Source organism: Labrus mixtus, chromosome 6 (genome assembly GCF_963584025.1).
Source record: "Labrus mixtus chromosome 6, fLabMix1.1, whole genome shotgun sequence".
NCBI lineage: Eukaryota > Metazoa > Chordata > Actinopteri > Labriformes > Labridae > Labrus > Labrus mixtus.
The window spans coordinates 1,292,715-1,320,592 of record NC_083617.1 but is presented as its reverse complement, the minus strand read 5'-3'; the positions used below and the strand labels follow the sequence as shown (position 1 = coordinate 1,320,592).

General features: G+C 43.8%; 1 protein-coding gene and 1 long non-coding RNA gene across 3 annotated transcripts in view; one reads left to right on the top strand and one right to left on the bottom strand.

Moving 5' to 3' along the window:
• The window catches only part of sptlc3 (serine palmitoyltransferase, long chain base subunit 3), a 32,050-nt gene extending 30,706 nt beyond the window's left edge, over positions 1 to 1,344 (bottom strand). The window contains exon 1 of the mRNA XM_061039429.1: positions 1,167 to 1,344. Within this exon, the coding sequence (XP_060895412.1) occupies positions 1,167 to 1,268 (102 nt within the window). The 5' untranslated portion in view covers positions 1,269 to 1,344. The remainder of the gene's footprint in view (positions 1 to 1,166) is intronic.
• LOC132975129 (uncharacterized) lies at positions 1,236 to 14,141 on the top strand. 2 transcript variants are annotated; one of them, XR_009673238.1, is made up of 3 exons: positions 1,236 to 1,357; positions 3,020 to 3,155; positions 12,736 to 14,141. It is a non-coding gene; the product is annotated as an uncharacterized LOC132975129 (long non-coding RNA). The 2 variants fall into 2 exon arrangements; XR_009673239.1 differs by having other exon boundaries at positions 13,867 to 14,122.
• The last annotated feature ends 13,737 nt before the right edge of the window (positions 14,142 to 27,878 follow it).

The following is a 27,878-nucleotide window of genomic DNA, read 5'->3' as shown; positions in this document are numbered from 1 at the left end:
GGGAGCTCTGTGGCCGGAGAGACCGCTGTCAAACTGTTTGAGGTATTAATTATTCAGAAAAAATGAAATTTGTCTTCACTCAGTTACCGCAGATATTATTGTTGCCTTCACTTGACCGGACAAACACAAGTAGCTCATGTCAGGTTTACCCATAGCTTAGCATAGCCTAGTTTAGCATAGCCTAGCTTAGCTCAGGATTTATTTTTTTGGATTGATACTTACGTCACTTTCGGCCGCCATTTGTTTGTGTTCAGGACTAAAGATTTAATCAAATAAAAATCCATGAAGATTGTGGAAATACATTTAAACAGCGGTAAGTGTTTAAAAATGAACGGTTAGCCTTTTTAACGTTTATCTGTATTTTATCTTTAGTGACGTTTTGATTGGCTGTCAGTGCGGAAGAAGAAGAAGCCCCAGTTACGATCAAAGGCTGAATTAAATATTAATTATAGAGACAATAGATATGCAACTAATGCGTTAATACAGCAGGCTGATGAGTATTTAAATAGCATCACAATAATGGATAAAAAGGCGATGTTGCAGTTTTAATCCTACATTAAGTAATAAGGACATTATTTGATACAGAATAAAAAAAGATAATTCCAGAAACACATCTCAGCTTTAGTTAATATAACGTAGCAGTGTTCAAACAGACCGTTAAACAAGCTGCACCTTCCTCAGCTGCAACACTCCGCCGGGAGGCAAAGAAAACCTGCTTTTGTAGAGAGTAAGAATGTCAGGGCGGGGTCGTAAGTCCATTTATTTCTGTTTACAATGTCCTTTTATGTGTCTTTAGAGTAACTAACCAACCACTTGTTAACACAACAACAGCCGGTACAACTATAGAGACCGACAGAGCTACAGGAGGAGGAAATCAAATAACTCAAATGTAGTTTACGTGCATTCTGCCCAAGACTGCGTAACTAACTTATTATAAAGATATATTCAGTTGTGCCGGCTGTAATAAAGCCAACATGACCACCTTGAGAGCGTCCGTGCGTAAGAGTCGGCTTACGTCACTGAGGTGAGGTTTCAGGATGTGAGCCCCCCCAAAACATTATGCTGCTACAACTGCACAGATTGAAGAGTCGCAGGTGCACACAGAGGAGACTGTCGCACTAACTTAATGTTGTAGCCGAATGAAACCCAGCCGTAGACACACTCACCTCTCTCTTGTTGTGGTAGCCGTTTATCTTGATGCTCTCGTATTTCAGTCCATTGTGGCTCAGGTGTGCCTTTAAGTTTCCGTTCGCCGCAGTTATAGCCATGTTCCTGAAAGCAGCAGCAGCAAGCAGCGACTGTCTCCTCTGACTGTCAGCTGACACAACTCGCTGAGAGCTTTACTCAACTTGGAAAGGTAACTTCCTCTTTCTTGTTGTCGGTTCAGCCTCCTGCGCTGTGTTTACTCCACCTCAGTTTCGACTTGTGTGGAAATGTGACACCTCTCTGTTCCCCTTTATACTGAAATTAAACTTATAGGCAATCTGAAAAACGTCCTCTATACTAATTTCAAACCCTCTATTTTGAGTGTAAAACAGTAATTGTCCAATGAAATTACTTTATTTAAAGGTGTTCGCACCTGAAAACAACATAGTAAGAAAATTACAATCAAAAACAAACTGATAGTTAAAAGAAAATGACAGAGTAAATGCTTTTTAAGAGAAATAAAACAAGGGGCTGACTCTGCAGGTCTGGTCTCCTCTGACAGCAAAGACCTGTCCCCCTTTGGTTTTCAGCCTGGACCTTGGAAGAGCCAGCAGAACCTTCAGAGGATCTCAGACTGTGTCCCGGTTCATAAAGGGTTAAAAGACCTTTAAGGAAATAAGTGGTTAATGATGACTGAGTACTATAATTTAGTATTTCATTGATCTAATGCTTTAATAAAAAATAATAGCGCTCTGAGAAGTCTAGACAATAAATTAACAAGCTCAAGTCCATTTACTGTTTATCAAGCCCATAGATATAAGAAAGACACCGGCCGATATATCTGTATTGGATTTTCTCTCTCCCTAATATCGGTTTTGGCCCGAAATATAATCTATAAAAATAAGAGTAAGAGCTCATCTTCTTCTTCTTTTGATACAAACATTTAGTAAAAAACACATGAACAACTAACAACAGTTACTTCTGTTACAAGTGTTGACAGTCAAAGCTTGTCAGTTTGAATTAAGAAGGTTAACATGATTCATTATCTGACTCATAATGCAGCTGCTTTGTCTTCAGATCCATTATCATTGTTGTGTGATTAAGTATGATTAGTCTTGTGGGTATGTTTTAAAGGTCACATATCCTCCTCCCTTCAACCGGTTTAAATAAGTCTCAGAGCTCCTCAAAACATGTGTGTGAAGTTTCTTGTTCTAAATCCACTCTGATCCTGTATTTGATCATGTCTATAAACCCCTCTATTTCAGCCCTGTTCAGAACAGGCTGTTTCTGTGTCTGTACCTTTAAATATGTAAATGAGCTGTGTCTGACCACACCCCCTCTCTGGAAGGGCTTGGGTGTACTCGGTGCTTTCTCGCTCCATGTCCTATTGTTTACGGTGAGAAGGCAGACTCAGAGGGCAGAACAACACCTAGCTGTGGGAGTGTCACCAACCTGGGGGAGGGGCTACTGCCCTTTGTGATGTCATGAAGGGAAAATCTCCAAACGGCCTGTTTGAGTACACATTTTCTGAAAAGTGGAGCAGGCAAAAGATGGAGAGGATGGACTTTTCTCATCATTGGGGGGTTTGTAGACAGACTAGAGACACATATAAGGAGGCCATTTCTTGATGAACCATTGCCGATATCACCAGTAAAATCTTTATAATTTGCACATAAACAATGACACCATGTGGAAAAGTTTAAGGGGGGGACGTATGCACGGCGCCTTATGTGATGACATATTGATTCGTTTTGTTAATTTTCAAGGTTTCAAAAGGTTCAAGACATTTTAGTTGGACATGAAGTTGCAAATATTGCTATAATGATGCATATGTGACATGTAATGTGTTATTTTCTGTCTCTTTCTGTTACAGAACTTGTCTCCATGCAGTCAGAGGTCAGAACTAAAGGATCAATCTGGTTCCAGGACCCCTCAGTACCCCTCATGACCCCTCGGTGTGGGGCTTGAACTCACTGCCCGCGGTGCTGCACTGCTGTCTAAAAAAAGCTGTAAGTAATAAGAACATTTTATTGACCGCATGCAGCCAAAGAGAGTACACTTCAGGTTCCATCTTAAAGCAGTATTGGGCAACAATCCAGCTTGGTGTAATGATAAACTTTATACGCCCTGCGGCTAGCGGCGCTTTGTTTTTTAAGAGCAGGAAATAGAACTTTTATGTGCAGTTAGCAGTTAGGCGTTTAAAGTTGATCATTGACTTTAGGTGTCATAAATCAGACTCACTGTTTGAGACAGAGGTCAAATTAAATTACCCTGAACGTATCAACATGATTGTGTATGCAGGCTGTTGACGCCTCACTGTCCGCCTGCGTTTTTTGAGATCTCGCCTTCCACACAAACACAGAGAGACGGTTTGTTAGCAAAAGGTCAACGCCCACACAGTGGTATGGTGCTGCACTTAGTTTGTGGGTGCACAGTCAATACGGATATGCAGGGTAGTGTGACAGTGAGTTTAATGAAGGGTTTTTTCTTTCACTTTACATATTGACATGTTGCTCGTCTCCGTCTGTGTGTGTGTGTGTGTGTGTGTGGGCGCGTCCACAAACACAACATGAGTCGCACACGGCGTAAGTCTGAATGCTGAGAAGAATTTAGAGTTAGGAATGCAAATACGTGTCTGAACATCAAGCAGTGATATTAAGAAATTCTTTGAATGACGGTGTCTGTTATTCACACTGTAGTTACTTTCTGTTAGACTATTCTTCTGCTGTGTTTGGACAGGGAGGCTTTTGCTGCGTTCCATTTACCTCAGAACTCAGAACTGGGAATGACGTCACACCCGAGTTAACTGGGTTCCAGTTGCAAGTTGAAAAAAGCAACACGGACGCCTCTGGGTGTACCTTTGTTTTGTTAGCTAATACCAAACGATAACAACACACTACGTTTCTGTGATGACAACACCTCCACAGAGAGAACTTGCACGATACCATCGGTGTGATTGATTTCATTACACAAAAAGACGACTAAGCTGTGACAGCGTAAACATCCCTGTCGATGCACGTAGCAGCCATATTGGATTTGAACTCGGTCTACTGGAGATTCTCCGAGTATCCGAGTCGGAATTCCGACTTCTGGGTGGCGTTCCTGATGACGTATCAGACCGGCAACTCTGAATTTCCAGCTTCCGCGATCAAATGGAACGCACCATATGTGTTTAAAGAAATGCATTATGGGACATTTTACAGCCTGTCTGATGTAATTTGAGCACTCTCGGTTGGAGACGTCTGCTGTCCTCTCCTGACCTACAACAATCAGAAAAGGTGCGTTCTCTCTGACGGATGTCCGCAGGTTTTAAATCTTCATTTGAGTTGCAAAGCTGGTCGTCCTTCAGTGACTGCACCTTGTAATGTTTGGGCTGAAAACACTCTGACCCTGTGGGATGATGCGTGTCAGTCGGCATCACTTTCCAGCTGCCCTCACTTCTCGCTAACTGATGAGGGTTGGTGTTGTCTAATAACTCCAGACCTTTGTCAGCGAGGGAGGAGGAGAGGGATGCTGGCTGACACTTGCATGTGTGTAAAAGAGGAGTGCTGACAGAGGAGAGCTGGGAGATCATGGGTATTGAAGTTTGAGTGAAGTAGAGGGAAAAGGATATATTGGGAATCCGGATTAGTCAGCCTGCATCCGACTGTTACAGAGAGAGTGATTGAACGGAGGGTAGCATGCAGCCATCTTAGTAAATTAAAGGTATCCGCTGTGCTCACCTCGTTTAGCTCTGCTCGGAGACCTGAATGGAGCTGTCACAGCGCCCGGCGCCTCCCCGCCTTCACTGCGGGATTGCTTTCTACCAGTGGGACCAGATGTAACCTACATCTGTCAGGCTTCATTAGCCGTGTCAGTCTGGATTGCACTGTTCAATTTGACTTACCACAAATGTTTTGTTTTGCTAATCCTCATTTGGTTTGCACATTTCTGCAATTATGTTTCGCAATCTGAAGTTTCTTAGCTTTGACCTTTGAGTGAAACTTTGTATTGCAGTAAAAATGTGGTTGTGAATTCAACTGGAGTTGATCAGTCTTTAAGGAGGAATCACAAAATAAGGTTTTATCTCTGCAGGGAAATTCTCTATTTTACACTTCAGCAGACATCTCTCGTGTTTTTTCAGCTCAGGCTTCATTTCTTTGCATCCTGTTTGATATCGATGATCAATGTTTAATATCCCTTCCAGGATTGAGTCAAGCATTTCTCACCCTTTCTTCTTTTCTTTGCTTTTAAAGATATTCAGCAGATTCCTTCAAAATAAAATACAGACTTCTCCTAAAGTGAAGCTGCTCCATCGTCCCTTCTGGGCCTCCATACATGTGTGTTGGTGACTGTGTCTGCAGAGACTCTGTCCTCTACTCCTCTACTCCACCTTTAAGTTTATTAGATGCAGTTTTAACCTTTTAAAGATTTTATTTTTGGGGCTTTTTGTGCCTTTATTGGAGAGATAGGGCAGTGAATAGAGTCAGAAACCAGGTAGCGAGAGAAAGGGTAATGATGACATGCGGGAAAGGAGCCACAGGTCGGATTTAAACCCGGGCCGCCCGCTTCGAGGACTACAGCCTCTGTACATGTGGCGCGCACCCTGACCACTCGGCCAACAGCGCCTCAGTATTTTCTTTGTAAGATGTGATGGAGGAAATTATTTAAAAGCCTCCATGAAAGAGATTTCTCTACGTTGAATACAGACGGATGGTGAAATAGTCTATACGGGGAATATGCTGCCCGCAGAAGCAGCACGCTGTGGGACGTCTCCATCTACATTTCTTTCATGTGAAAGTCATGTTAAATGGGTTTCCTGATAATGAATACTAATCCATGTTTGATCTTCTTGCATGTTTTTAATAGATTTATATCCACAGTGTTGCTAACCCAGATTCTGAATTTATGATCTAAATTAATTAATTTCAGTGTTTGAATGTTTATTTAATTAAACGCAGGGTTGTAAAACACTTTGTGGCGTGCTCACATAAATATCAGGTTTGTGCAGGGTAAAGCCTACAGGAGATATTGGTTCACCCTCCACCTGGTGGTAGAGTAGGGAACAGCAGCTCAGCCTGCAGTCTTACACACACATCTCCTCCAACCCATCTGATGTGATCCTCTCAGCGACATGTTTGATTTTAAGCAACTACATTTGCATGAGCAGATGTAGGTGCTCCCTGTAAGACTTGTCCTCAGACCTGAACCCGTCCAGGAGAAAGTCTTCAGTGTTTACAGATGGACTCGTGTTATTAGAGGCCAGATGTAATGCAGAGCTATATTTAAACTCCCCCCAGGGCGCCATTAAATCATGTAATTTCTTCGTCAGGCCTGGTTGACCTCATTTTAATACCCACATCAAGACGGCAGCAAGAAAAAGAAAAAAGAAGAGATGTTGAATTAGGTGTCTACTGTGCAATCAAACATTTACATTTAATATTGGAGCACCGTCTCTGATGCATGCATGGATGTTAGCAGAGAAAGACGTTGATATTAAATGTTGTGGTTGTTTTGTTTGCTGTCAGGAGGGAGAGCTGAACACGGCTATGTATAGTTCTGCAAGGCGCTGAATATATTTGGACCACAAGAGAAAAGATAAAAGGTTGATGCATAAAATGGCAGCATTGTTGTTCCTTTTTTTTTTTCTTCTTCGCTGGGGATAAGAATACGGGATGCGTTTGTCCCTCAGCTAAATATGGAATGAATCTCCGACTGCGTTTCTCTGTTGTATCTCAGGGAGAGAGGGAACACACCGAAACATCACTTTGTATTTGAACCCTATAAAATTCAATTAAGCTTAAGTTATTTAAGCAGATTAAGTTTGTGTTTCACAGCACTGGCTTTTAACGCGGCGGACTGCACACATATCTTCAATTAGTGCAGTATGACAGCAGAAACATAGGCCTGTAAGCTCCTGCAGCTGCAGCACTCCTAACCTTGAGTGGGTGTTCACATCCACAGGGGATGGAAGATTCCCCTGTTTTCTTCTGAAGCGAGCGCGGGAGAGAGAGAGAGGGGATGGGGGAGGAGAGGGAAGGGGGGGGTACAGACTCAGAGACAGATATTTATAGAGAGAGTGGGAGAAAGTGAGATTGTGGCTTGAAAGGTTAAAATAAGAGGGAGCTGCAGAATGACAGAGAGGAGGAGAATGACAAAGTTGATGGGTGGAAAATAAAGATTTAGAAATGATGCTGCAGTCGACAGCAGAGGCGGGAGCTGTAAGTCTGTCTCTCTGAGGGTCAGGTCGCCACTTTATTGTCTGTAGTGACCCTAATTAAGTCCTGCAGAAACTGTGAATGAGTCACTGAAGGGCTGCAGGAAGTAATCTGTTTAGGATGTCCCTCATCCCCTCGCTGTGTCATCCCCTCCTCAGCACTATAAACATGACTTTGCTGTGCTGGTCATGAGAGAATTTTAAACATTTATGTGCTGCAGAAATAATATAGGTAGCTGAGTTTATTAGCATTGGAGTGAAATGAGCTTTGCAGAAGTGTTATAAATGTTGAATAGCTCATTCATAAGTCAGGATGTGAACTGTGAAAGTCTTAATATTCCCATCTGGGTAGAATTATGTCACTAAGCAGACAGCTAAACCACTAAATCACCTCTTGTGAAGCCAAATTTGCTCAAATCTGTCGTCTTTTCTAATCTGACAAGTGAAGAAACCATTTGTTCCAGACGCTGTGGAATCTATCGGCCTTATGGTGTTGAATCTCTGCAAAGGATCCAGAGTCCCAGTGAGCCCCCCCCCCCCCCCTGCTCCACCCCCACTGTAATTACCGTTTCCTTTCCATCGGGATGGTCCCAAACAGGCCCTGAGACTCCGCTCTGAATCTCCTTCATGTCGTCAGTCAGGCATCCAGATAGAGGTAGCCGGACAGCCAGGAGAAGGCAGGGCCTCCTGGAAGCGAGCCTCTCTCCAGGGTGGTTGATATATGATCTGACAGGGGCTGATTTTAACGGATGGTCTCTCCTCCCACACCGCGCCGTTCTGAAGTCATTGTCACGCCGGGAAAATGTGTCCATGAGGATAGATGGGAGTTTGCCGTGTTCAGGATATGGTGGAGAATATGTTGTCTTGTGGAGACACGGCTGATGAGGTGGTGCAGGCAGCAGGTTTGTTGCTGCAAAAGGAAGACGTTTGTAGGAGTGGGGCTGCAGGGAGAGGATACAAATGAGGATGTGTGGAGGATGTTTCACTTTGCTCTCTCTGAAACACGGACAACCAGCAAGACTTTGGTAACAGACAGGCCTCAAATATTAATCATTTATAAAGTATATAAGGTGTGAAGTGCAAAGGTCTACTATACTATACTATTGATACTGGAAATTTAAACTTGTATGATACGATAGCAGTAAAGATCAATCAGAACCCAACATTGGGCAATTTCTTTTTATATTGAAAAAAAGTTGCAGGCAAACTCCTAAACAATAGCTCCATTCAGGCCGCATTTCTAGGCGGGATATTTACGCCCGTGTGACGTTTCGCCTTCAATCTGATAATGTAATGGGGTTATGAATCCTCTCCCCCCTCGCTCTAGCGGGGCTGGTTTTGATGCTATCTTCTTAAGCAAGTATTCCATAAAAGCAGTTATCCTGCACAACATACAGTTTCATCCATGACTCGTTTGCATGAACAGTACAGCAGCCAAACATGGAGACTGAATAATTCACAGATGACCTTGAACAAGGTAAGTTAAGGGAAAACAGGAAGTGGAGGTCTTATAGTGTCCAACATATCCATGATCAGTAAGTATGTAGATGCTTCCTTTGTTTCCAGGTTGTTTTAAGTATCAACGGTTCAAAGTGGTTTTGATGGAGCAGGCCGATAGGTCAGAAGCAACGGTGGCATACCTTTCATTTGAATGTCTCGAGAACATTCAGCTCTGTGTGCTTCCTTTATGTCGGAGCGTTCTGGATCAGACTGAGATGTAAAACCTTTCTTGGAGCTTTGTTACAGGCTGAGAGGAGCTGATGATAAAGGAGCTGATTGTCTTCAGTTTGACATATTGATTTGTTTTTTTAATGTTGTTGTCCAAAACTAAATTAAACTCTTTCACTAAAATCAATGCCGAGCTTTTGAAACTGAGATGTGATTCCTCAAAGGACAAGCCAGTATATGAGTGTGTACGTGCTACCAAAGTTATGATTCCAACATGAAGATAAGTGAGGCCGTGTGAAATATGGAAAATATGAATCAACGACGGAGCAAACACGGATATTTAATTATGTACGACCATTTAAAGCCATGTTTACCGCCGGTCAGTCCATCAGACAAGTGCAGCCAGTCGTGCTTTGAGCCGCTCTGCCGTGCAATCAAATCTGCATCAGAATGAAAAATAAAAGAGACATTAAAAACGACCGAGCGAGGCGGACAGCTGTGGGGGCTTTTTCTGTTTGGTAGCCTGCTTAGTGGAGCACAGTTATATTATGAGAGTATCAATCCACATTACAACACACACTGCTGTTCCACTCGTTTACAACTCGCTACTTGAATGGAAATATCACAGCTTCTGTATTTAAAAGTCACATTCAGTGTTTGTTATTCTTCCTCCAGCTTCTTCTGCAGGAGAGGAATGTTTCTCAGCTTCATTATGAGACCTGCAGAGCTGGGACTCGTCATCTCTGCTCTGCAGGTCGTTTGCTGTTTGTGTGCAGAAACACACGGTGACAGCTTCACTCTCATGCCTCCTTTTTTCCTAAACGTGGGTGCAACAGCGACAGTCGGAGTTTAAGCTTGTAGTTGAGTTGTCATCGTAGCATTTTTTTAAATGTAGAAAGGAGGCTGCATTAATGTGTTTCAAGCAGGTGGAGTTTGGTGGACCTGAATCAGTCGCCATATAAAAAAATGGACGTAGTAACAGTGACGTCACCTATTGCTGTGTGAGGAGGCGTTCTGAAGCCCAATGATGGTGATCGCCATTTTGGAAATGCAATCTCAAACTAAGGCCACGTTTATGTCCTGTAAATGGTTTCAGCCCAAACTGTGACCTTAAGTCAATAGCACAGCGTCCAGCGTCTTTTTTTCTGAGCTCTCTGCCTCTGCTCTGAGAAAATCTTTCAACTTTTCTCAATGTGTTTGTCGGTTAAAAAAATGAGTGATACAGACCACAACCTTTTTTTGTACCAAGCTGTAATCATGTTTCATTCTGCTGTCAAAGCTGCCATTTACATGTGGGTGTTAATGGGAGTTCTTGGCTTATGGAGCCATCCTCAAGTGGACACTCGAGGAACTGCAATTTCTATGCACACAATATGAATATGTATAAGAATAGAATAGGTCCATTAGAAAATCTGCTTTGGTTAAAAAATAAAAGTCGTCATTGGCTGAAATTAAAGACTAAAGTGTGTTTTTTTTGTTGTTATTCTTCTCACGTGTGGACTCACCAGTGTCTGCAGCTGGCTTCCTGCTCAGTTTCCCTGTCTTTGGAGGAGCTCTGGAGTTGAACGGGTCGATAGAGGAAACTCCCTGAGCAAAGAAGGAAGTTAATGGTTCACTTTCACCCAATGAAAGACGGATCAATAAAACAAATGGATGCATTTAACGCAGTATTTCTAAAATGTCTGGCATGTCCTTAAAAAAAAGAAAGAGGAGATTGTGATAATTCTACAAATGTAAATCAGTGAAAAGTGTTTTTTAGTGCAGCATTCATCTCTCTGTGATTACATCATGCCTCGGTGGTTTACAGTGGTTCTTATCACAGCTACTGGGGGACAAATTCACACCATGAGGTGATGTTTTTTAAAAGCCTCTGATTTGCTGCTAAAAGCTGAAGTGCTAAAACCTCACTTTTTTATCGACTAATGCCCCGATGTGTGTTCAGGCACGAGAGAATGTATTCCTGCAGAGCGTCTGTTCATGTATCCTTCATGGGTGTGAGCCCAAAACGCTGTGGAGGCCCTTATGCCAAAGTAAAGTGTCGTCCACAACAGTCAGTGTGTGTGCAGCTGTGTGTCTCTTTCAGTACCGTCTGTTTCCACTAGGTGGAGTTTTTAATGCTGCTAGCTACCTGCACGCTAGTCAAGCTCTCAGCCTATGTTAGCGTTGATAGTTGTGAAGTACAGACCCACAACCCTTGAGTCTCTCCGCCCACCTCCTCAGAACAGGCTGTTCCTGTGTCTGTACCTTTAAATATGTAAATTAGCTGTGTCTGACCACGCCCCCTCTCTGGAAGGGCTCGGGTGTCTCGGTTCTTTCTCGCTCCATGTCCTATTGTTTACGGTGAGAAGGCAGACTCAGAGGGCAGAACAAACACCTAGCTGTGGGAGTGTCACCCACCTGGGGGAGGGGCTACTGCCCTTTGTGATGTCATGAAGGGAAAATCTCCAAACGGCCTGTTTGAGCACACATTTTCTGAAAAGTGGAGCAGGTAAAAGACGGAGAGGATGGACTTTTCTCATTATTGGGGGGTTTGTAGACGGACTAGAGACACATGTTAGAGTTATTAGGAACGTTTCTATTTAAATTCAAACATTAAGTGTGTTGTTCTCCTTTCACAGTGGAGCCTACTTCAATTAACTCCTCGTAAATGTTACATGCCGCATATCTTGCAGCTACATGTAGCACACAGCTACGAGGACTTGTGCAAAATTGATAAAAATGGTTGAACTGTCCAGTGCTGACTATCCAGTACTGATACTTGGCTGGTATGACCTTATATTTGTTCCTATTTTCATGCCAATAAAATGAAGATTTTCTGTGCGTCCGCAGGAGTTTGGGATCCTTTATGGTTAGGAACACTTCAATTCATTTGTTAACAAACACATGACCAGAAAGAGCTTAAAGGAGCAGAAGTGCTGATTTGACTTTGGCATGTGGTGAGTTTTGCACTCTCTTGATTTCAGTGCTCTGAGTCTCAGTCTGCCGTCGTTAAAGTGAAAGAGAACATTGAGAATGATGGCGGCTGGCTGTGACACTGGTGGCGACAGGCCTCTGTGTCTGCAGGGAAGAAAGAGGAGGGGGTGGGGGGAGGTTTGTGTGCATTCAGAGGGAAGATAAAAAGAGAGGCGAGTGACTGACGGGCATGTGTCAACCCTCCTCTTATAGTAAACGCTGAGGGGGAACAAGGGTGGCTCGCTAATTGGGGCGAGACGTAAAAGTCGCTGTCACTCATTATCATCTTCACTGATATGTTTGGAGGCAAAAAGCGAGCAAAGCACGGAGCGGGGAGTGATTAGTCACCAGAGTCGAGGGCGGCCGGATGAAGGATGCACTTCCACTCCGAACATCTTTTCTGGACGTGTCTCTCGTACCCGATAAGATTGGTATCACACCGTGCTGCTAAACACCGAGCCTCATGCTTTAATTATTGAACATCTGTACATTTAATTTGCAAGGCAATTTCAGAGAGCGACCCTGAGAGACCAAGCCTTGTGCTGAGATTCTCTTTTAGAATATGACTCCCATAATGACAGCATGGTCACAGACTGTCATAATGGTCATAATGGAATACAGGTCGTAGCCTTGCAGCATCTATATATATATATATATATATATATATATATATATATATATATATATATATATATATATATATGATACGGTATATATATATATATATATATATATGGGTATTTCTCTGACCTTCATGTGTCCCCTACTTTCAGTCACTTTCATGCGATGTCCTGAGGGAAATGACGGCGCCGAGACGGAGGCATGCAGCCTCTGGAATCGGGTGTGAAATTAACGGGACACACGTTATTCCAGGGTGCTGCTTAACCAGTGTGAAAAACAGATAGTGACAGCGTTAACAAAGGAGGTAATGAGAAGAGGAAGAGCCTCCACTAATGTTGTGTTTGTTTACACACACAACACATAGAAGCTGCACAATAAATAATTTTTATAACAGCTTTCAAACGGCTGCAAGGCGAAGTTTCAACAGGTATAATTAAAACTAATTTAGCACATAATTAGGTTAATATGCGACCTAAAAATGTGTGCGCCTTTTTTAAAATGCTGTAATACTCGTAGTTGGCAGTGACTCCACTCAGTGATTCATGCTCTTGAACATAACGATCCAAACAAAGCCGACCAGTTATACGGTGTCATTGGAGCCGCTTTTAAAACCTGCTAATGTCTCATTTCCATAACCATCTAACTGGGAAAACAACCGTAATTATGGAGGCTGGTATTAGCATGAAGTGACACCCCTGAGCTGCCGTCATGCAGCAGGTGGGTAATTGGCCCTGAGCTGTACAGTGGCTGCTCTGTGGGACTGTCCTTGTCTGGTGATGGGGACACGGGGTGCTCCGCAGGGTGGACTTATCAGCTCGCTGCCCTCTGAGCCAGCTGCAGCGTTTCATAATTAACCAAGCGAGACGAGAGGGGTCAGAGAGAGACGACACGCTTTCTGTACTGTAACTAGCTCTGCTGCGGCGCCGCTCGTACAGTAAATGTGTCCCTCCTCTCTGCTTCGCCCCGTCTGCTCCGGCTTCTCGTTTTTTCATCAGACGTACAGTATGCAGATTATTTTCATGGTCAACAGTCTGTTAGTGAGACAGACAGAGTTTTATTAGCGAGGATGAAAGCGGACTCCAGAGGCCGCTCTGGTGTTAATTGAGGTGTAATGTGATTTGTTTTGCCGGCCCTTCAAGCAGCCCGTCCCACTCCATCGAGTCCGATCCCCCGTGATTATTCTCTAATGGCTCGTGTGCTTTAAACAACCTGCAACAGCGACAATAAAACGATAAGGTTAATGCTGCAAAGTGAAGAAGCATTTAAACTGTTTGTCTTTACAGCATCACTGCAGTGTACTTAAGAGGACTGTCCTTAAGAGCAGACTGAACCTCAGAGGCAAAGCCAGGGGAGGCTGACGTGACCTATTCACAGGAAGATGTGCGAGCAGAGACACAACAAACAGAAAGTATTTATTTATTTATTTAGGATGTCTATCTAGTTATCGCTGCAGTATCAACTGTTCCTCCTGAGTCTGTGCAGAAGTAAACAGACAGAAAAACAATAGAAAAGAAATTACAAAACCAAATAATTCAGAAAATTAGCAGAAAAAACTTGAGAAAAATGACATCAAAACATCGAGTCTCATTTATATTAAAATAGTTATTAACAGTAAGTTAGCTTAGCTTAGCTTAGCTTAGCTTTATCTAACGTAGTGTCACGTGTAACTCAAATTCAGGGGGTGACTTTGTAGTTAAAGAAGAAAATGTAACTCTGACGTGAAGTCTGACAAGTCGGCCTTTTCTCGAAATGTAATAAATCATAAACTTAGCTTTTATAAATCAGAGTCCTCCTCTCCATCTTCTGAGTCCAAATGCAGTAAATGCTCGAGTCTGACTCAAGACACAGTACACTCGTAACCCAGGAAAAGAAGAAGAATTTACTCTTGACGTGAAGAAATTAAACCGATCTGATTCAGGGTCAGGCACCATGTGAAAACGCCCTTAAAGCGGTATTTTAACGGGCCTGAGCGGGCGGGTGGACAATCCAATCAGATAGCCTCAGGGCCAGCAGGCCAGATATAAATTCGAACCCTAAAATAGATTTAATTTTATTATTGTACATCTAATTTTCTAATACTATGAGTAATGTGCTTCTCTTCAAAGCTCTAGACTCAGGTAAAGTTAACTCGTCTCTAACGTGTCTCTACTGGTGGGTTTAAGCTGGGAGTAAAATAAGAGGGTTAGGAGAATTACACATACAGAGAGCTTTTGTAGGTCACACTGTAAAAGTTATTTCTTGGAGTTCATTAAAAGCCTGAAACCATCGTTCACAACCATCCGCTGAACTTAACACCGCTCTTCAGCAATGTGACTGGAGGAGTCATGTGAAGTATTTCATCCTGAATCATATCCCTGCACTGAAGAATTAAATTAGAAAAGTCAACATGCATGTCTCTTTTCAAACCCAATGACACGCTTCCTCATAGAACGCCACCAACATTAATGGTGATCTTTTAATTGAGAAATACTTCTTAACCAAATCATGTACGCCAGCTGTTAACCCCGGGGCAGAAGGAACTGTTCATAACAAGAGCTGTTAAACTATTCTGCAGATTATTCAGTCTCTTTTAAACACACTCGTTGACCTGGAAACATAAAAATGCATATTATTTCATTAAAGGTGACACATCCTCCTTCTCCTCTTCAGTGTAAATAAGTCTCAGAGCTCCTCAAAACATGTGTGTGAAGTTTCTTGTTCTAAATCCACTCTGATCCTGTATTTGATCATGTCTATAAACCCCTCTATTTCAGCCCTGCTCAGAACAGGCTGTTTCTGTGTCTGTACCTTTAAATATGTAAATGAGCTGTGTCTGACCACGCCCCCTCTCTGGAAGGGGTGTACTCGGTGCTTTCTCGCTCCATGTCCTATTGTTTACGGTGAGAAGGCAGACTCAGAGGGCAGAACAAACACCTAGCTGTGGGAGTGTCACCCACCTGGGGGAGGGGCTACTGCCCTTTGTGATGTCATGAAGGGAACATCGCCAAACGGCCTGTTTGAGCACACATTTTCTGAAAAGTGGAGCAGGCAGAAGACGGAAAGGATGGACTTTTCTCATCATTGGGGGGTTTGTAGACGGACTAGGGACACATGTTACAGAAACATATCCAGATGATAGATGAGACATTCTTCTCTTTGCATTAAAGAAGATATATATTTATATATGTGTTGTGTTTTGGATGAACTATTCCTTTAAGGGTTCAGTCAGTTACAGCTTTACTCAGAGACACAGCTGTTGGACTTGAGTCTTATATTCCACTGTGTCACTTTATTTATCTTAAGTGTATTTGGGAGCAGGAACATGCAACACTGGGATTTTCTTTTTCTATTATGGAAGGATTGGGCTACCAGGTGCACGTCTGTGGGGAATGTATTTATTTATTATAGGCGGGCGTGCTGATGCGAGGGAGCTATACCCGACTAAACCGATCATTCTTGAGTGACCTTTCTGCAGCGGTGCCACTGTGCTGCACTTCATGAATGTTTAATGGCAGGGCTGGCTGTTTTAGGGCCCTGCCAGGCTGGGTTTGCAGCCTGACAGGAACACACTAACTCAAAGGCGGGGTGGAGGTTAAAAACAGTGGGTGCTACAAACAAAGGACGCCAGGCACAACCTCTGACGAGTAAACAGCCCTCAGAGCCACAGAAAGCAGGTGAGCATCGGACGACGGAGGAATGCAATTATGTATAGACACACACTTAATCTCCCACTGTTTCTTTGTCCCACTCACACATTTAAATCCTGCTCCCTAAATAAGATCATTCTTTGTTCATTACGTCTCAGAGGTCATCTCTCTGTGGAAACCAACCGCAGGTGTCTCTGTAAATAGTACGTCAAACCAAGACTGCACAATGTTTTACTACAGCGGCATGAACCTGTAAAAGTGTTTTGTTATGTTCGATTTACTTGCAATTCATGTTTTGAAATGGTTTGCCAAAAATAGAAGTCCCAGGCACCAAATATTGGATAAATTCTCGTTTGATGACAAAAAAATTGCAGGCAAACCCCCTGCACACTTTCTAAATTGAACATATACATTACCAACGTTTTGTCATCAATGTAACTTTGAAGTCCTCATGAAAATGGAACTACAAGAACTGCCCTGTTGTGACCATAGCCTGTAAATATTAAAGGCAGGGTTGGTAATTTTTCTAAAACTAATATGATTTTGAAAGTAGCATTCCCTCAGTGCTGTGTCTGTACCCGCCCCCTCCCCTCTGTGCTCCCTCAAAAGCCACGCCCCCTCACTTACATGCATCAGCGCCGTTGCACCAGAAGCGGACCTCAGCTCATGCTTTGAGTGTGGGCTCGTGCACGCAAGGGGTAGAGAACTAGCAGGGAGACAGGGAGGCGTCTGATTGGTTCATGAGATTGATACCTCGTGGCAGACATTGGTCGAAATTTTTACAGGCTTACAAACTGCTACAGATGACGGATTTCTTTGTTCCTTTTTCAGAGAACATGAGTTATTAATTTCTGTCAGGACCTAAAGACAATTTACACCAAAATCTGAAAAAAAGTGGATCTGGAGGAAATGACCAACCCTGACTTTAATGGCTGTGTTGCTTTATTTACAAGTTACAATTCACTTAGCAGACACTTTTATCCAAAGCGACATACATCAGAGAGTAAGTACAACACAAATCCATTCATACACCACCACCGAAACAGCGGGAGCAATGCGGGGTTAAGTGTCTTGCCCAAGGACACATTGGACATGTTGCCCAGCTGGGGATCGAACCCTCAACCTTTCGGTTGAAGGGCAATGACTCTACCCACTGACCCACAGCCGTTATTTGTGTCACCTGCTGCAGGAACTGCGTCCTACCATCGACTTCTATGTAACTTCATCCTGAAAATTAATTTAATTCATCATTTAAGAAAACTAGAAGGTCTGCTGTTTAACTAGGAGGACAAATGAAAAGCTCAGGGGAAGAAGAACAAAGATGCAGCGAACTAGAGAATGAGATATTGCTAAGAAAATAGGAACACCAGAAAGTGATGTTGCAACAACCTCGTTACCCTCTGGCCGACATGAGACTTCCCTCGCCATATACTCACCTGATAATAAGCAGAAAAGAAGAGCATGGCAGGAAGCAGTCTGCAGGAAGAGATAATAACATTAAAAGAAGATGGAAAAGATAATTGGGTTTGAGAGTGAACTGAGATTTTACCTGATGTAGTGAGACAATATGTGGAGGAGAGGTGGGCGGCTGGCTCACAGTAATGCAGATGAGAAATACCTAATTTATAAAAAAAACACATCCCTAAAACAAAAACCTGCGTTGGTGTGCTGAAGCCACATTTGACTATAAAGGCACAAACAACATCAAATCCAATCAAAGTCGTTGACTCTCTGTTTGCAAGATAAACACAATCAACTTCTCGAATCCGTCTGACAGCACTCTCGGCTTCTCCGGCTTTGAGGAGGAGACGGGCACAAAGGGAATACCAGTCAAGTGTGTCATGAAGTGAGAGAGAGAACATCATCGAAGTGTGGGGAAACTTTGACTCCAGTCTTTCTTCCAAAAAGTTCCTGACGAGATAAAACCTTCAGCTCGTAGCTCAAATCTGAGGGAGAGAAAAAGAAAGACGAGTCATCTGCACGAACTGAGTGGATGTAACTTCACAGGAAAATCTACTTCTCCGACATACTCGCAATTTTGATGTACTCATCAAGTACTAGTTGAGCCTTTGGTGAGCGATTGTTGCCATAGTTTTTGCGGTTTGTCCGGCTCAGTTGCTACCCGTCGGCCTTTTTTCAGCGTCGGCCGTCGCTGGCGCTGTTGGTGAGAGGAATCTCTCTGATTGGCTGTTAAGCTAAGTGGATCAGTGCACTCGAAGAAAAACGGAAGGGACGAAAGCAACTAAACTACACCTCTTCTGTTCTTGTTCCACTGATAAAAGACAAAGGGAGGACAACGCCAGCGCCATTTTCAACTTTTAATCAGACGTTATTCTCCATTAGTAGACGACCTATAATACGAGTGGTGAGCGACAGAGGTGTGAAAATGGTCTTCTCGTATCATAACAACGGACTACTGTCGCCTGCTGGCATGGAGAGTTATTTCCTGTCACGCATGTGCAGAACGTTTGTGGTGGTTGGCTGTCGGCTGTAGTCTTTGCGGTGTGTTGTGGTGCAACTTTTTGGCCAAGACTAAAGGCGACGTGAGGCAACGCCACAGGCGGCATTTGTTGCCACTAGTTCTTTGCCGTCTGCTTGGTGTGTCAGGGCGTTAAGAGGAAGAGGATGGAGATGCAACGTTAGCATGTATCTTTATCGTTAGCATCGTTGTCTCATGATCAGCAGCTTTACCAGCTGCAGAAAGTCGTCTAACCCGAGTTATGTCTCAGGTTTGAGACAAAGAAATCAATTCATCCATCTTACACCACTCCATAGTTAGCTAACAAGGATCTGAAGACGCTAACAGAGTCAGATTTGATCTTAATCTGGTGATATGACCTTGTGTTGATGTGCAATATTCTCAACAGAATAGATCACCCGTCTTCCTCTCTGTGTGTTCTCTGTAGATAATATGTATGGAATCTACTTGTGACAGTTATGTGAGCGATATAAATCAGAAATGGCTCTTGTGCTGATGAGTTGCTGATTGCACTCTTCTCTCAAACTGAAAATAAAACCAGGATGCTCCATTTGTGTCATCACAGTCATTGTGCAGCGGTAGATTTACCTGTGAGGTGAAGCATTTGTGCTGTGAAACACTGAAATGCATTCTATTCTATTATTTCCACTTGCAAAACATCCAAGTCCCCAAACCACTTCAACGAAGCCTCGGTTCACCTTGAGGCGCCTCTTTAAATTTCCATTGGTTCTTGGCTGAGAGAAGCACTGGAGGGAGAAATGGATGATGGAGCCCTCTCCGTCTTTGCCGGGCTGTGATGCAGAGAGCACCTCTCTCATTGATAATGCATCAGGAGAAGAAATCCATCAGGACCACATCCATTTAATGCATGAAGCACACATTTATGCATGAAAGTACGCCTGGCCTCTCGTTCCAGAGGTGCGGCCCGGCTAAACGAGCTGTCCTCTCCGGGTTGTCACACGGGTACAGTGGCTCAGGTGTCAGGGACGCGGCGAGTCCCCTAGACATCACTCCTGCCCGCTTTCAGACAAAAGAATGAAACATTCATGAGGTGTCTGTGTGACACTGCCACATTCAACATTGTTTGGTTGTGGTGGCCTCCTCACCCCTCCCTCCCTCTACTCCAGCCCCTCCTCCTCACACATCTTCATATCTGTTGGCCCACTTGATAAAGCTTTGAGCCGAGAGCATAAACCCAGTGTGGAGTGATTACCGGATGTGCTCCTGCAGAGGAAGCACCGGCATTTCTCTTTCTTTGTTGTGCCTCTGACCTTTGAAAATATCACAGATTAAATCTTTAATTATTTATGAAGGCTAGTGGTGATGGGCGAGGAGAGGAGAGGAGAGGAGAGGACAGGAGAGGAGAGGAGAGGACAGGACAGGAGAGGAGAGGACAGGAGAGGAGAGGAGAGGACAGGAGAGGAGAGGACAGGACAGGACAGGAGAGGACAGGAGAGGATAGGAGAGGACAGGAGAGGACAGGAGAGGAGAGGAGAGGACAGGAGAGGAGAGGACAGGACAGGAGAGGACAGGAGAGGAGAGGACAGGACAGGACAGGACAGGACAGGACAGGAGAGGACAGGACAGGAGAGGACAGGAGAGGAGAGGAGAGGAGAGGACAGGAGAGGAGAGGACAGGAGAGGACAGGACAGGAGAGGACAGGACAGGAGAGGAGAGGACAGGAGAGGACAGGACAGGAGAGGACAGGAGAGGACAGGACAGAACAGGAGAGGATAGGAGAGGACAGGAGAGGACAGGAGAGGAGAGGAGAGGCAGAATTTTCTTATCAGCATGCTTCTAATCCAACAGAAACACATTAGTTTCTGCAAGATCAGATGTTTTTAAAATAGGGATTATTTTGCAGAACTCAGTCTTTACTCCTGTAGAAGTTCAGACATTTGTGTAAAAAAAGTAAAAATATAAAAATAAAATGTGTTTTTTTGCATGATAAAAGTTCTGAAACTTTATTAGTTAGTTAGTAAAACTTTTCCCTCTGAAGGACATTTCTATATGCTGTTTGTGTGCAAAGTCGACTGAAGCTCAACTTGTGTTTGGAGCAAGCAGCAACATCCAGGGTTGAAAAATGAAGCAGATACAGAAGTGTAAAAATCCTGCAGTTCCTGGAGTGTCCACTAGAGGCTGGCTGCAGAAGCACAGGAAGTCACATACACACCCATTCTAAAAAGCCTGTTTTTACAGCAGAGATTAACATGTTTACAGCCTGGTTCAAAAAAACAAACAGGTGTGATTATCTCATGTCTCGATGGACACACACTGTACGGGGGGTGAATGTTTTGATGACTCATCAGTTTTGATTTGATGAAGGATAAGAGTTATTTACAATAAGGCGTGTGTGAATGTGTAGGTGTGTGAATGTGTAGGTGTGTGAATGTGTAGGTGTGTGAATGTGTAGGTGTGTGAATGTGTAGGTGTGTGAATGTGTAGGTGTGTGAATGTGTAGGTGTGTGAATGTGTAGGTGTGTGAATGTGTAGGTGTGACGTTCGGTGTAAAAGCGCTTTGAGTAGTCAGAAGACCAGAAAGTAATTTACCTTTTACCAAACCTCTTCTTCAAGGTCATGATTCCTTTTTGAAATATTTAAAGATTGAACTCTAGTCGGGACCACTTCCTAACACGTGAGTCATAACACTGAGCGAGCTTCACCACAGGGTCCCTCAGATCCTCCTGATTCCTCACATCAACATCCCGTAAACACTCCTGACACGCTCATTTTAAAAGAATCTCATAATCATGATGCAAAAATAATAGATAAACAAACAACAGAGGAAAATAACTGTGCTGGATTGGGGGGGGGGGGGGGACATCCCAGGAGAATAGTTTAACCAGTGTTTGATATGCAAATTCTCCTTTTTCATGTGAGCCCGCTCTAAATGTGAGGAGGGGACACTGGGGGAGGGGCTGAACATCTCAATTAAAGAGCGCTAACATGCATCATTCCAAACAACCCGTGAAATGAAAGGCATCATTTAGATTGATCTAGAGCATCAGTGAGAATAAATCAGAGCAGCAGCCTAATAATGCAACACACACAGGGGTGTGTGTTGGTGTGTGTGTGACAACCCCAGAGAGGAATCCAGAGCAGGATCTGCATAATGACGTCCTGGATGATGAAGCCGGTGATCAGTGTTTTGGAAACACTGGTTCTGTCATTGTGTGGTTAAATACAGCGAGGTGATCGTTCCTCTCTCTCTCTTAACGACTCGATCCTGCTTACAGGTCGGACCAAGCTGTGGTTAAAGGCAAAGAAGTGATTTCTCTGCACTCCCAATTAATCTCCGTCGGTGTTCATGCCAGTTAAGCACTTCCACTGAGTTTGTAAATGTGCTCCTTGGCGTGCTCTCCCCCCTGTACTCCATTTATTAATTGAAGATGCTTCTTGGCTGACTTTGATGTTCTTAGTTTTCTGAAGCGTAAGCCTCCTGAAAAAATGGAGAGAAATAATCACAAAGTGAGAGTTTTTTTTTTTTTACAAAAATTACAGTTTACATTTGAGTCAGTTGATAAAAATGATTCATCACAGTAGAGGCTGGAAATGTGCCACATTGTTATGCAAAGAAAGCCGACTAGCTGGGGTGTTGGTGGTCCTAGAGGTTAGTTTGTGCGCCTCATGTGCAGAGGTTGTTGTTCTGGAAGCGGGCAGCTGGGGTTTGAATCCAACCTGTGGTCAAACCGAGCAGCAACTTCTGGTGTTGAAAAATTAAGTGCATATAGAATAGAATAGAATAGAACTTTATTTGTCCAAGTTAGAATTGAGGGAGTCATTTTATGAATCTAATCTAATCCTGCAGTTCCTCGAGTGTCCACTAGAGGCTGTTTGCAGAAGAAACACTGATCAGAGGACTCCCTTAACTTACATGTACTGGTTTGGCATGTTAAGAACAGCGTTTTTAGTGGATGCTGAACTTCTTAGAGAACACACTGGATTCCTTATCCAGTGAATCGTTTTAGAGTAAACATGGCCAAAAATGCCACACAAAACAGCATTAGTAGACGTTCCTTTAAGGTGACAGGGAAATGCAAATCTGTGCCAGAAAGGTCGTTATGAAACGAGGAGATATAATGTAGCTATTATACAACTTTCAGAGTCAAGAAGCCGCCTGGAAAAGGACGGGCGACATTTCTGATCTATAATGTTTAATTTTCAAATCGGAGACACTCTGCGTAGTTACTTTCCTCTTCATATCCTTTCCTCCCAGCAGCAGTTGCAGCAGAATGAATGAACCGTACTTCAGCCCGGTCCTCTCACACCTCTCGATGTCTGAAGGCTTCTCCTGTCAGGGGAACTTTTACAGATGGTTTCTAGTTTGATGATCCTCAGTCTGATATTAATGCGTCTTTCTGCCCTAAAGGACGCGTCTGTGCACTCATTACTCTGATGTCTAAAAACTGCTCACTTGCAAACAGAGAGACGTTCTTTAAAAAATGACTCTGGTGAAAATTAAGAGCTTTGACTCTCATGAATCTGAAAGTGAATTTACTTGCCCGGTGTGAGAAATGTGCTTTAATTAATCTCAGTGACACTAGCGAGGAATATGCTTAAAAAGTTAAACAAAAGTGGTTTCCTTGTTCAAAGATATGGAGTCAGCAGCTTTTTCCTTCAAAATAAAATCCAGACTTCTCCTAAAGTAAAGCTGCTCCATCGTCCCTTCTGGGCCTCCGTATATGTGTGGTGGTGACTGTGTCTGCAGAGACTCTGTCCTCTGACTGAATTTTCAAGGTTTGGTATGTTTTGGTTGACACGGGATGACAAATACTTTGTGTGCGCCTTGGCCCGTCAGCACCACGGTTTTGCTCCATTGGACGACCAACGGGTCTGTTTCTGAAACTTGAGCACAACCATGAGCGACTGTACACACATCACAGGAGAACTACAAGATCACAGGAGAACTACAAGATCACAAGAGAACTACAAGATCACAAGAGAACTACAAGATCACAAGAGAACTACAAGATCACGCTGGAACAAAGAGAACATCATGCTAACACATGTTGCTTTGTCTTTCTGTTCATTCGGTGCTGTTTTAACGTCATATTGATAGAAAGTGAAGTGATGGAAAATATGGCGCGACTCGGACCCTCTGTGCTTGCTACTTATATCTTTGTTTCCAGACTATGGAGGTTGTAGTCCAGGCGGGCGGCCCAGGCTCGAATCCCATCTGTGGCTCCTTTCCCGCATGTCATTCCCCTCTCTCTCTCTCTCCCTGATTTCTGACTCTATCCACTGTCCTATCTCTCCATTAAAGACACAAAATGCCCCAAAAAAAGAAGAAGCCTGCTGTTTGCTAAAGTGCTCATGATGGATAGGCCGGATCTTTGTAACATAGCAATGAGTAAGGTCTTTTACCTGCTTCTTGTAAAGTGTCTCGAGATAACACTTGTTATGAGTTGACGCTATACAAATAAAAGTTGATTGATTGATTGATTGTTTATGACAGCGTCCTGGGTCACATTAACCCCCCCCCCCAGAATGACCTAATTATGTGGAAATGAGGGGTGAGATTTGAGCGGTTACACCAGCAGGAGTTTTCACCTCTGATGTCATCTCGTATTGTTTCCTTTAAAGAGAAAAACATGTTTAATAATAATAATAATGATTGTGATCAAAACAAATCACACACCCAAGCATCTCTTTCCCTCCATGTTCATGATCTTCTCTGAATGATGCCCTCTACTCTTCTGTTGGTACATTGTGATCTTCTGCCGGAGATAATTTGGATCGGATATTTTTTTTGCTTGGTCAGAATGTTCTGTCACACAGCGTGACGCTGCTGTGGAGGCACGGCCACCCGCTCGCTCTGCTCAGCGTGTAATCTGGGACAGTCTTCACTTGTTACACTGCTCAACGTTTTCTCCAGCGTCAAGCGCAAAGATGTTGAAGATTAAAAGAATTACTTGGGAGTTTAAAAAAAGAGACTGCATTTAAGGCTTCACTTGACCCAGTTTCCAGTGTTTGCAGATTCTCTGAGTGTTTGTCTGCACATGCGCACAAACATGCAACTGCTTTTTGTGTTCCTGCTTATATGCATTTTTTTCTTTTTGCTTGTGCCGCCTGGTACACATCCTTAGATCTCATCAAAAAACGGTGACCTAGATATAATTAACCCCTTCAAAACCAGCAGAACATAGTAGTTAAAAGTAGCACAGTGACCGTCAATCTGCTCGCCGTGTCAGCACAGCGCTCTGCCCCGTGTTTAAGTAGGACTCCTATTAGAGGCAGACACCATGCAGTCCCTGCAGCATGTCGAGCACACAGGAACGCAGGGAAATGTAGACAGCTGATGGAATAAATTAGCTTGTTTCAGGGCAGACTCCTGGCTCAAAGGTACTTCACACCAACACAAAAAAGGAGCGTCTGTTTTTGTTGAGAACGGCGTCCGTGGCTTGAGAAGCAAAATCGACTTTATGCTTCTCCTTTCAGTGTGACACAGAGATGCTTGAGAGGGATTCACATTTCATTTGTTTCCTGCTCAGAAAGCCACTTGTAAGAAATTAAAGGTGTAATTTTCCATTGGCTAAGCAGCTCCCTTCATCTCCTCTGAGCCAAATGAACGCACACATAACACGCCGCCTTCAAGAATCATCACGACCGTGCAGGATCCTGAATGCTCTGCGCCACCTTTAATCTAATCAGCGGATTTTATTTGACTGTTCAGTCGTTCATGCACGTCAATGTGGGAATACAGCACGCGTTAAATAATAATAATAGAAAGCGCCTTTCAGCGGACCCAAGGTCGCTTTACGAGATAAAGGGACCGAACGAGGGCGCTAAGGGAGGTCGTCAGCTGTGGAGAACAGACGGTGTTTGAGGAGCTTTTTGAAAGAGTTGGGGCACTGAGTGGTGTTCCATGGGGTTGCTGGCTGTGACTCTGAAGAACCAGTCTCCATAGGTGTGGAGTCTGGTGTGTGGTATGGCGAGCAGGCCAGTGTCCGAGGTCTGGAGGTTTCTGGACGGATGAGGTCCGAGATGTACTGAGGGGCTCGAGGAGTCGTTTTTTGTATTTGATTCTGGATCTAACTGGGAGCCAGTGGAGGTGCATGAGGGTTGGGGTGATGTGCTGCCGGGGCTTGGTGCGACATGTTGAAGTGCTGGCTTCTCTGACATCAATGCAGCAGACCAAGTTTAAATTCTGGTCCTGAATGGTCTGGATTCGTTTGGACCAAAGAAGGTACAATCAGTCCAGCGCTCCACAAGATTTAGTTACTGAACGGTAAACCACTGTTTGCTTTAAATGCACCATGACGACCTCATGACGGCATCATCCTGGTCCTCGTTGCTAGATATCCCAGCATGCTTTGCGCATTGAAGCAGCCAGTTGCAGTTTAATGGCAGTACTTTTTAGACTTTAGACTATATTGTCCCCATGGGGAGATTCCTCTTCACAGCACTGTCTCTGTCCAAACAGAGAATTCCCACCAAAGAAAATCACACAAACACAAAAACACAGAGTGCAAAACAAACAACAATCAAGAGTTCCCACTCTCGTTCAGCGAGGCCTTTTGTTCAGGGCTGCCATGACAGCAGGGATCAGGCTGTTCCCAAGGCGAGCCCTTCTGCGCCTCTGTGCTCCGTACCGCCATCCTGAGGGGAGTGGGGTGTTCAGTGGCTGTGTGATGTCCTGGTTGCAATGCGTGTGATGGCCCTGTTGTTGCGTTCTGTTAGGTTTGGTGTGGGGAGAGCTGTGGTTGTGATGCGTGTGAGTTTGGCTTTGTTTTTAACATATCTGTGACCATGCTTTAGATTGATAATAGCACCATGAAATACCTGTTTTGCTGCCTAAGAGCTGATTGGCTGAAGTGTTGTCTGAACATTTGGGTGGAAGGAACACATTATTTTTACAACACAACTAACTTACTAACTTAAATAGCATTGTGTAATTTGTGATATGCATCCATCCTTTATCTCCATTTCTATATCTGATATTTCTTTACACCAAGTTTAACAAACACAGTGACAGATTTCTTCTTGGTCACAGAATCTGTAAAATAACTGTTACCATTCCTCATGTCTCTAAAGATAGCAGTATTTTGCAAAGAGCTTCTTTTTTTTGTTCCTCTGCCTTTTTTCTGCACAATGCGGCACTGCTGACGCTTGGTTTCCTCATCCTCCCTGTGGGAGGTGCGAACCAAGGGAAGGGAAGGGTAGAGAGACGGGAGGAAGAGGAGGCGGGGAACACAGAACGCAGTCAACTTCAATGGAGCTCCACGTCCTCTTCTTCTTCTTCTTCTTCTTCTTCTTCTTCTTCTTCTTCTGCTCGAGATCAGAGTTAGGTTTTTTTTTTGTTGAGCAAGAAAAGAATCAGACATCCAACGACCCTGATGGTTTGAAAAGTATGTCTAATAAGTTGATTGGATGATGTGGTTGTGTGTTTTACAGCAGGAACTCCTCACACACACACACACACACACACACACACACACACACACACACACACACACATCTGCTGATTCTGTTTGATGAATCAAACACAACCCACTCGTAAGTGAAGATGCAAGCAGACAAATCGTGCCTTCAGGGTATTTTATGATCCCGCTGAAAGATAAACATCATAATCGTGAGTGTGTTGGACTTATTTTAGAGAAACAAACAGACCGCTGCATGTTAGATTATAAAGAAGTCAATAAGTGAATGTATATGTGAATATGTTTGTAAGACTGGCAGCGCTGCTAAGACTCCTGCTGGCACACAGTCCCGCCCCGGGGCTCGGGGATTACATGTGCTGCGTACACGTTAAAGCCTCTAAACCCTCGCCTCCGCACAGCTGATCTGACTGCACAATCTCCCCCCCCCTCGCTCTCAGCTCCACTCCACCGGCCGTGAGCTCCACCGTCCTCTCAGGACGCAAGGCTGCTTACTTCCAGATCAGCAGAGCTCTGCAGTGCCCGTGAAGGTCAGGACCGAGAGTGAATTTGTCAACTTACCTCTCGTGTTCACTGGATCGCTGCAGAGCTGACCCTCCAGCTCTCGCCAGCTATTTATGGAGTCAGGTTTTCTTTACCTGGAGTGAGGGTTTGCTGAAAATAAATCAGCTGGATCATTTCTTAAAAGTGTTGCAGGTTAAAACGTAATGCTCAACACAGTCAGACTGACATAGAGTCACACGGGTCTGCAAGGGGCGCGTTCATCCCCAACAGAGGTCAGTGTCGGGTGCATGCAACAAACGCAGAGCAAG